This window comes from Cicer arietinum, chromosome 6 (genome assembly GCF_000331145.2).
Source record: "Cicer arietinum cultivar CDC Frontier isolate Library 1 chromosome 6, Cicar.CDCFrontier_v2.0, whole genome shotgun sequence".
Lineage (NCBI taxonomy): Eukaryota > Viridiplantae > Streptophyta > Magnoliopsida > Fabales > Fabaceae > Cicer > Cicer arietinum.
The window spans coordinates 6,626,607-6,637,954 of NC_021165.2; the positions used below are offsets into that span (position 1 = coordinate 6,626,607).

The 11,348-nt window shown below is 30.4% G+C and overlaps 1 protein-coding gene across 1 annotated transcript; it reads right to left on the reverse strand.

The window, feature by feature from the left end:
- Positions 1-1,566: 1,566 nt before the first annotated feature.
- On the reverse strand, positions 1,567-7,491 carry LOC101503757 (alternative NAD(P)H-ubiquinone oxidoreductase C1, chloroplastic/mitochondrial). Its single transcript, XM_073370336.1, has 12 exons — positions 7,398-7,491; positions 7,242-7,297; positions 6,934-7,139; positions 6,738-6,833; positions 5,729-5,795; positions 5,463-5,646; positions 4,710-4,803; positions 4,400-4,612; positions 2,470-2,871; positions 2,284-2,360; positions 1,987-2,090; positions 1,567-1,888 (listed from the first exon to the last, which is right to left on the reverse strand). The coding sequence occupies exons 2-12, from the start codon at positions 7,294-7,296 to the stop codon at positions 1,734-1,736; spliced, it is 1,653 nt and encodes a 550-aa protein (XP_073226437.1). The 5' UTR covers position 7,297; positions 7,398-7,491; the 3' UTR covers positions 1,567-1,733.
- Between the last annotated feature and the right edge of the window lie 3,857 nt (positions 7,492-11,348).

Below are 11,348 nucleotides of genomic sequence, written 5' to 3' on the forward strand. Positions count from 1 at the left end.
GATGCTAAAGAATTTATCACCAAAAGAAAGTAAGAAAATATATATGAATTGAGATTCTCTATATAGACATATCCGGACCATACAATGTTTTAATTAAAATTAAACAGTTTAAATTTTAAGTTTGAATTGTCTAATTTTAATTGGACAATTTAAATGTGTTGATTGCACAGTCGACAACAAATAATACAAATTTGATATATATTAAATTACCAAGTGATTATTTTGGTAGAAAAAACCACGTGTCTATAGTATTTTTCATGTTTGGTAATATTTTGTGTCTCATTTGCAATATTTTCTTGTATTAAATTATATGTTTATTTATATTATAATGAAGTACTAATTTTTGCCACTAATACACATTTATTTAATATATCTCAACCAATCTAATTAGGTCACTATAACTAATATCAATATATTAATAAATTAAACTCATTTCTTATTAAAATCAACACAAATAATTTTTAAAAATCTATACAACTCAAATGAGATACACAATTAATTATTTTTAAAAAATTGTATAGAATTCAAATGAGACGTATTAATTACTACTAATTGAATTGATTGTTTGTGTGGCCGCATTTAGCTATCTTCTTAATTGTAATACGTGGGAAATTAATTGCAATGTGATGGATCTTTCTAGTTTCGTAAGCATGTGATCGTGTTAAATTCCTCAGCGACCCTGTAAGGCAAATCCGGGATCAACTAGACTTGCGTGGATTTCACCAGAAAAAAATAGTATGCATGGTTTAATATTTATTTTTACAGAGGTGTGCATGGTTTATATTTATTACTGATATCCAAACTATATTAAAATTAAAACCAATTAAATAGTTGGATTTTAAAACAACATCAAAAATTTCTCAAATACAAATTGGACTATTCGACTATTCTCAAACCCGATTTATAATTGCATCCAAAACCAGCTATGAACAAAAATGATTTAAACATGTCTTGAACTTTAAAAAGTGGTTTTTGAATTTCAAAACCAGTTGAAACAAGATTTTTTATAAATGGTTTAACTCATTTACAATATCAATGTAAAAAAAAAAAAAATCAGACTTCAATCAATCATAATCATCAAAACAGATTAAAAAATATTAAATTTTAATCTTAACTATTTCTACTTATATGATTAAATTTTGATTTGCTAAGCGTGTAAAATGTTTTACATGGATAGTATATAGAAATTAATCTTATAAAAGGTAAAATCTATTCAATTTATAGCTAGGAGGGTAGTGGACCAGTGACTCCTTTTAAAAACATGTCCCGTTAATATCAGTTAAAAATTAGAACTACCATGAACCGAGTGTTTAGCTATCAGCCTAGCAATACGGGAAGAAAAGCTTGAGGACTAAGCGTTGATAAAATGAAGACTCGGTATAAAGTTTAGATAAGAATATTCTTAAGCTGCTTATTGACTATAAGGATGAAATATATAAACACGTTAACTTCCTTCCTGTGTTTTTTATTTTTTTTACCGAAAATTCCTTCCTATGTTGAGAGAGAATGATGGGGCTCCATATTGCCAGACATTTGATCCTAGAAAAGTTCAGTGATGGCTATAGATGAGGGCTAAAACTTAAATTGAATAATTGATGCACTGGATCTCTTACTTATACAGTTGGATGATATATTGATACCCATCTTACACATTAATTTGTAATACCAAGAACAAGACCATAATGAATAAATGCTAATATGCTACAATCTCTGAATAAGCCATGCTATGTACGTCAATCTGAATTAGCTATGGATCCTGAAAGGACCTTGGATAAGGTACTTTGTAGCAGTGACACTGAATCAATAGCAGATTTTGTAAGCCAGCTGATCCCCACTTTAAGCCTATGTTCATCTGTTGGTAACCTGATCAAATAAGCTATCTTCCTAGCTGCAAAAACAGAAAAAGCTCAACCCAATTTTTCTTCTTATTCTATGTTTTTAATAGATTACCAGCATAATGAAGAGTGGCGTAAAAGGCCAACATACCAGTGTGGCCAACAGGACCTTCTAAAGTTAACCCCTCGATAAAACTAGGAGAAATGGCAGCATCATTTCTTCCCAAGGTCATCATCTCACCCAGGTTTTGAAACCTAGCACCAAGATTAAGAATAAATGTAGTGTTAGGTGTACATTACTGAACAATTAAACAAATTTATTAGCAAATAACAAACTTCTGAGTCGGACATGTCCCTGGAGACTGCCATGATGGGGCTTTTATTGCATCCGAGTGGCCTTTTTTTTCCCTTTTATTAGCAAATAACAAACTTCTAAATGCAACAATACCTAAATGGCAAAAGTGGGCGCCCATTGATTGCAGCCCAGATATTCCAACCAGTAAAGTCTGCTTGTTGAAATGCAACCTACAAGGTAAAGGAAAACAGTCCGAAAATAGAGATGATATAGTATTCTAAAAATATATATACATGTCATAATACAATTAGATTAGATACAATGCAAATTAAACTACACCTGTGCAGTGGCGGGAAGGATCCTTCCATTTGAATCCCTTAACGCAGAAGAGTCACCAAGTGCAAATATCCGTGGGTGACCCTTAATGCGAAGAGTTTCATCTGTTTCTGCCTGTCCCCTGGCATTAAGGGGAATTACAAATGGTACATCGGAATATTCCAGATGAGGAAGAGGAGGTTTGGATCCAACAGTCCACAATACCAGATCTGCTTCAACGATTTTACTCTGCACTCCCCTTTCAGCAGGTTGCAGCTCCAATATATATTTTTCAAAGTTGGGCACTGTTTCAATGCAATTCTTATCTACCCCTGTCAGGGTATTTGAAGACTCCAATCCACTGGCCTTCCGAATACAGTTGACAAAATAACCCAATAAAAGTTCAACCTTCCTGGACGAAAGAACCTAACATCCACAGTATAATGTTTCCTTTCAGAAATTATAAGATTGCTTGCAAGTTGCAATAATATTGGTAATGGAATTTAAGGACTTATATTGAATGGTATGAAAATACTACTGCTGCCTTAGTTTAAGGAAGGCATGCTGGAGAAGCTTTAACTTCAAAACCAGGATGTTTCAAAAGCATTCAATATTTCAATTTCATCATGGGGAACCAATGTAGCATTCAATGCCAGTTACGAATATATGGTTTAGGCTTAAGTTATGCATAGATCTATTTGAAATGAGTGTTAGAGAATAGGAGTTATTTAAGCTATGTAGAAGGAATCTTAGTATGTCAAATTGCTCAGAATACATTTCTTCCAAATAATTTATATAATTAGTCAAATTATTGTTTAGGACTTTTCAAGAAAACTCATTTAGGTCCTATGGTTTAAATTTAATTTTTAAATTTTGCAATTGAATCATATAGTTTCAAAACATTATAAGAGACTGGATCCCCATAATCCTAAACAATATGACGGACATTGAGACCATATTAAAAAAATTCAAAACTATGCGACGTAATTACTCAAATAAATTATTAAGATTTTTCTTAGGCATCACCAAGCTTATGAAGAAATTAGTTTGACTATTAAAAATCTCCAGCTACAAATAGAAGCAACATACCCTTAATCCAGATAATAGAAGGATATGATAAGACTTTAAATTCAATAAACATAATTTAAGCAAGGAGCATCTTGCCTTATATATAAAATAAAATGGGTTACATTTGATTAAAGATCGCCTTGTCTTGGCATAAAATGGGTGACATTTCTTCAACCCAAACAATGAATAATCACATTATAAATTTGAGCACTTAGTTTTAGACAGGGGGGGTCTACTCGTTAGTTGGGATGTGCACCTGCACATAATACAATTTTAAAGATTACACATATCCTAAAATAATTTATTTTAACCACTCTTAAGAGTTTAAAATTGCACTCTTGACCCAAACATACTCACTCACTCTCTCTCTCAACGGTCTCTTACTTGGCCCCAAAAATGAAAAACACAAATTTGGTTCCAAAATATTTCAAATGTAGGTCAAAATAGTCTGTAATGGGTCTAAAATATCCCTAAAAAATATTAATTTGACCAACATGAGATGCTTGAAGAGGCCTCTGTTTTTTTTGAATGACCGATTTAGATCTTTGATCTAATTTTTTAAAATTTATTTTTATAAATACATTAACCCCCAAAGTACTAGATCTGCCACTGTTTTTAGAATCAATAGAATAATTCTACTTATATTTTTATTTAACATCTTCAAACATAAAGCTCTAGTCTCTGAATATGTAACTTCACTCAATTACATTTTATTGACATGAAATCGTATAAAAGAAAAAATTAAAGAGAACAGTATATTTTGCTGCCTTGCCATAGAGGGGAACACAAAGCAACATTCTGTGAACCATCACCTAATTGCCCATGGCTATAGAAAACTGATATTCAAGTTCCACTAAGCATTAAATTTAAACTCTAAACAACTTACTTTCAGTGCAGCTTCCCTATTGCCAGGTGGGGCAGTTGGGCAGATCATTGTTTCAACATTAATTGCTCTCACAATTCCTCTATTTTGTAATCGCTCTGCTAATGTTGCAGCTAATTCAACCCCAGAGTATCCACAACCAACAATAGCCACACTAATTTGGTAGTCCTTACCAAAGGTCTTTCTCTCTAATATTGCTAATCTAGTGTTAACTTTCTGCAACAAGAAACCAAAACATAAAATCAGTTAAATGTAAAGATTGCATGTCATTCCTGAGATATTAAATAATTGACCCATCCTGTCATGCACTTACACGTGCATCCTCTAGAGTTGAGAAAGGAATTGCAAATTCTGCTGCTCCCGGTACAAGATCCAGTTTAGCTTCAGCTCCCAATGCAAGAACCAGCCTGGCTGTCCCGCACGAAGAGGTGAAAAAGTTCAAATCAACAGAAACTGTGCAATTATATATGGGTTTATGTATGTTTTGTTCGACCAAGTGGAGGGGAGGGGAGAAATTTTAATAGAAGGGAGGGAAAGGGAGGAGAGGGGAGATATTTTAAAATGCTTAGTGTTTGGTTCAACAAGGGGAGGGAAGAGATTTTAATTGAAGGAAAGTGAAAAATTACATTTTTAATTCATATCATATTTAAGGTTACATTAAATATAAGGGTATTTAAGTCTAAATTTAAACAAGTATTCTATCCACTCCAAACCTCCCTTACTTTTGGAGGGGAGCTAAAACTAGCTTAGGAGATATTTGACTCCCCTCCATTCCACTCCAAGACTCCAACCAAACATAAACAGATAATTTATATACACAAAGAAACCATTTAGTATACAGCACAACATAGGATCTTGCCAATAAATACTAATCATTACTATTACTATAAGAATAAACTCAAGAGCATGGTCACAGTAAGTAGCCTATAACCTATTTTTTATAAATTGAAGAACCTTGGTCAATATGCAGAACAAAGAGCCAGAGAAAAACATAACACCGTGAGCAGCATGTAAAACAGAATTCATGCCAGGATACACTGAGGTACTAAAATAGTGCATATCGTACCAGTCATATTCAATATGAAGGCCACTTTCAAGATGAACAGTTCCTCCACAAGTAGATGATTTGGATCCATTCACTCCCAAATGATCAGAGGGCTGCAAAACTTTTACTCTATCTTTCAAAAACCGCACACCAGTGTTTGCCAGCAAATCCGAGAAGCGAGGAGCTATTTCCCATTCATCGACTTCTGTATGCCATAATGTAATTCTGCTTAATCGTCATTGAAACAAAGAAAAATACAGTTGTTGCATAAGTATAATACTGCATACCACCAGATAGAAGCTCGTACAACAGTGGCTTGAAAACAAATCGTTCAGACTGGTCGACGAGAGCAATCTGTACCATATCAAATAAAAAATTCCTATTTTTTATTCAAAACATCCCCAACAAGCAAAAGGTGAAGAAAAACTCAACAATCAAATCACGTTGCATGGATATAATTATTGTTGTACAAGCAACTTGCAAGAGACAAACAAAATATATGGAAATCTCATGTGAGAGCGTCAGTTATTTCATTCATGACCATGCAATTATATGATATGGTTAGGATTAAAACTAAAAACAGTTATTCTCATCTCTTACGGTTTTATATAATGCTCCTTGATATATATTAATATGTAGCACCCACATTTCAAACCGAAGATATGCCCGGTGTCGTGTCAGTATCACTACCAGACATTGACACACGTGGTTGCATTCAATCACTTATATTTTTTCAAATTATTACTAGTGTCTACATATTAGTGTTAGTGGTGTGCTTGGCGTTCGAAACAAACATCAGTGCTTCATAATATTATCAAAATGGGCATTTCAACAATATTAAGGGCACTTATGTGATTCTTTTTTCCCTTTTGCTCCATTGGTGAATGTTCAGCAATGTGACAGATTTTCATCAAGGAAGAGGCTCCTAAGGGCCCATTTACACCGTAAAAACTTTTTTTATTTTCATTTCTGAAAATTTGTGTTAATTTTAATTGCTAACAAGGAGATAAAATATTCTCTTGAAGTGAACAATTGTGGGCATTTCTAGAAACAATGAAAATGTCAAAAAAAATATTTTCATTATTTCCATATATTCATCTTTGTTATTTCATTTTTCTCTCCATGACAAGAGTTCACTTCAATAGTCTCTCATGGAAATGTGTGAAAATGAAAACACAAAATGTTTTCCCGAGACCTAGTCATTCCAATCATGGCTTTTTGCATCAACTTCCATACACTTGAAGGAACTGAATTGAGTTTAGAGTTGTTATTATCATTAAACGTTAAAATAGCTACCTGTGGTTTTTTGTCATCGGGCCACTGAAGTGATTCCAACCTTAGAGCAGTATATAAACCACCAAATCCACCACCTAATATACAAATTCTAGGCTTCTGCAAACAACGAATCAGAGAATACACATACAATCAAAGTAGCAATTAGCAAACTCTACACAATTTCAATCTCGAAAAAGAAAAAGTAACGATGCAAAACCTTGTTATCAGGCCACACGAAATTCGTGTGCGCCTTTTCAGTTTCGGATATCTCATCCACAACACCACCTCCATTGCCGCCATTTTTGGCCGAAGCAAAAAACCGCAATTGTAACCGTTTTCTGGTAAAGTTTGTAAATAAGGACGGATATGTTCCTCTGCTTCTCCAATTACATGGAAACAGCGTGTTCCATTGTTTCGCTCCACCTAATTGGAGGGAGAAAAGTGAATCCTATGATGTTGAATTGACGGTGAATATTAAAAGAGGAAAAATAAGCGATAGTTTAAAGGAAGAGAAAGAGAGCATACGGTGAAAAGCTAGGACGGTGGTTGTGGGCGATGCAGTTAAAGCGATGTGAGACATTCTGAAGTGAGAGATGAAAAACGGAAATAGAGTGGAAGATGTATTAAGTTAGGGTTGGTTGTATCGGCGAAGTAGTAGAGAAAGAAGTGTGAGAAACAAACATTGGAGAATAGATGAAGAGTGAGGTTCTTCTGCTTCCACGCTTTCTGCCTCTTCTCAACTCAACGCTTTTTAAAATATCTAAACTCTTTTTTATGCTAAACGGAAATATTTTTATCTATATAATCAATTTTTGTTCCTCTTCCCAAAAATTTATTTATATAATTTTATTATTCCGTCTCTTTTACAGCGTTTAAATTGTATAAATAAAAGAATAAAAAATTACTTATTTTTCTTTCTTGATAGGTAAAAATTTGAATTCAGTTATTCTCAAAAATAATAGTAAAATAAAAGTTGTTATTAGAATTGTTGCAACTAAAAAGAACTTTAGAAGATAATTTTTTTTGTGCTCATTCTATGATGTTTCTAATTTTTTTTCAAATGATATTTATAACTGCAAATTCTTTATATGGATGGATAAAACTAAGAAACTATGTTTGCTTAACAAACAAAGATGTGTGGAAGGAAAAACTATTGGCAAAGTTGACAGTTTGGTAAAAAAATCATCAACTAAAGACAATAGAGTTGATGATATTTGGAAATCAAGGGTGATTGACAAACTAATCTCATTATCTAAGGACTATAGAGTTGAAGAGGTGTGGAAGATAAGGTTGATGAATAGAGTTTAATCATTAGAAAATGTAGACAAAATATTGAAGTATAATTTGAATGTACTCTGCAACATTGTTGCTGAAAAATATAAAGTATTCAACTTGGTATATGAAATTTATAACTTATAAGTAAATAAGTTCTCAAATTATTACAATTAAAAGCAAAATGTTATGCTTACTGTACTTGATTTGGAGGTTGGATCCTTGGATTATAAATGAAATCAATGAAACTTGGTTCATTTGTTCTTGAGTTAGACTTAGAAAATGGTATTTTTATGGTTGGTGGTCCATAAGTTACCCTATCATTGGTGGTGGTGCTCTAATGGGTGAAGATGATGGTGTATTCATGAGTGGTGACATAAGTTTTATAATGGGTAGTGGTGCATTTATAAATGGTAGTTTAGGTCTCCTGATGGATGGTGGTCTTATATCAAACTAAAACAAGGAAATTAGCAACTATAACAACGATTTCTTTTTTTTTTTACAATGACATTTAAGAATCACTGGATTCAAGTTTTTACTTGTGGAGGAAGAATAATGAGATGTGGTTTTTAATTATTTCATTTTTTACAATTTAAACAATATGAAAGACGAAGAATAATATATTATATATATGAAGGTTTTGGAAGAATAAGATATTACATTATGAAAAAATAACAAGAATAAATTGTATAGATGAAGATGTTACCCTTGCAACGATTACATAGTTTTAGTTTTTTTTTTAAATTGGGTTTCAACATTTGTTTCTAAAATCGGACAAATTAGCCGCTCTCTTATGTGACAGTGAGTTGGCTAACGTATGAGTTTGTCACATTAGCAATTAACGTCTATGTCAACCTCATTCATTAAAGAATTATATTGAATGGTATCTTTAAGTTTCAATGTGTTATTTACCTATTTTCAAAATTCAAGAGATAAATACCCGACCCTTACAATTTCATGGGACAATTTGACAATTTACTCAATTTTTTTTCTATGATCTCATGTAAAAAAAAAGATAAATTCTTTTTTTTTAAAGTAAATTATTTATTCGTTATTTTTCATATAAAGTGATGAAATGATAAAATTGAAGGTCAATTATACTGTGAGTGATATAATACTTAATCCTTACAAAATATGGGAGATTCTAACGATTGTCAATGATATTATTCGAAAGTAATAGTTCACGATTTTCTTTGTCTTTATGGATAAAATGATGATATGATTTATATCGATTCAACATGAAATATAGATTTATTTTCTTTTATTTTTGTTGATTTTGTATTATTTAAGTAACTAATTTAGTTATAGAAATGAAGATAATCATTGTTTATAAGAAATGACATATATTTATTTGTTGGGGTTTAATTTTTTTCTTTCAATTATTAATCTATGGTGGATTGTGGTCCATAATAGAATTTTTCAAATGAGAAAGAATAAATGTATACCTAAAGTTGAAGTTTTAAAAAAAATTAGTTATTTAATTAAATAAAAAGATAAAATTGTAAATTAAATAGTTTAAATGAAATATAATTTGAAAGAAAAATGTCACACTAAATAAAAGTATTTCATTTATATAAAGTTAAAGATAAATAAAAATTATAAATTAAATAGTTTAAATGAATGATGAAATTGAAAGAAAAAAATCACACCAAAATCATACATTCTTTATAAAAAAAGGTATAGATGAATCTTAAAATACTCTTTATATTTTTTTCCATTATTTATAACTGTCTCAATATATTTCAAAATTTTCACATTATTTTCTGTAATTTTTTAAAATTTTGCTAACCGGACACCATGAATTTTTTAAAATTATGTAAATTAGTCCCTTAAATTTTCTAAAATTTAAGTTTTTGCCCAATTTTTATTATTTCCGTTTTGAACCATTTTCTTTTGATATTTTTATATTTTCTCTAAAATTTTCAAAAATTTTAAAAATGACCAACTTTGAATAAACACTTTTATTTACGCTAAAAATTTATTAAAAAGATAAACGACCGGATACATAAATCTAATCCATGAAAGAAAGAAAAAATGTAAAAAAATAAAATTCTCAAATCACGTAGATTTGTTAGCTCTTTGGACATAAATTATATACTATAGCGTCATTTTTTATATTATGTTTTCTTGCCTTAGAAATAATCTATGTAAAAGGTTATTTATTAGTAGTAGAGCAGTATGTTATTTTCGCGTCAATCTCTACTATTTGTTTGGCTGACATCTCTATTTTAAAATCCCTAAATTTCTTCAAGTTTTGAACAATTTTGAGATGTAAATTATCATTAATAACAATAACATTTGGATATGTTATATTTATCGCCATAGACTTTGAGTTTACTTTCAAATTAAAAGATATTTGATAGTTTAAACATTGTTCTCTTCTAACATTGAATCACTCAAAGAATCAATAATATGCATATTTGAATATTGATGTTCCTCCGGTAGATTATTTGTGTTAGTTGAATTAAATAAACTAGAACCAAATAACTTGGTAATTATATTTTTAGGACCTTGTGTAGTTTGTCCCTCATATTGTTCAACTTTAAATAAACACTTAATAAATTCAAAGAACCAAATTAATAAATGTAAAAAAATCAATTGAAACATTTAAATTGCTTACAACTTTAAATTTTTATTTTAAAAAATTATAAAATTTTCATTTAATTAATTCATCCAAACACATTTTAAGAACACGTTGGAATGCAGAAATTTTAAAAAGGAGTACATTTTTTAAGACAACTCAAGTTGTTCAATATAGATTATTTTATTTGGAAGATAAATGTGTAGAATTTTTAAAACTACGAGATATTTAGCTAAAATAAAATTTAACTGTGATTGATGACGAGTTGTGTGATTGCATGACTATTTTTAGTTCTCAATCTAAATTAAACTTTTTAGTTAATTTCATTACATATTAAGTTTATATGTATATATATTTTAGTAAAAGTGTTCGTGCATCATAATAGTCTTGTCTATGAGTTATATACTCTGTCTGCATTATACTTCCTCCAATTATAGATTAAATATGTATATATTTTACTTATATTTAAAATCAAAACGATTACATATTATGAAATAAATGTTACGAAATGAGTTTTTTTCGATAAAAGAATTTCTACATTGAATGAAAAAATAACAAATAAATTGTGATCTTGAAGAAATTTTATGAAACAAATTACAAATTTTAATCTCTAATGCTAACAATGTCCTCCTACCATTATTAAGTAGTTATCACTAACAATTATTTATAAAAGATATATTATCAAATTGTGTGTCTCTACTTGCTCACCAAAATGCTGCCGTTTATATTAGGGCTTGACTAGGGCACCCATTAGAATGTGCACAAAAGAATGAAAGAGT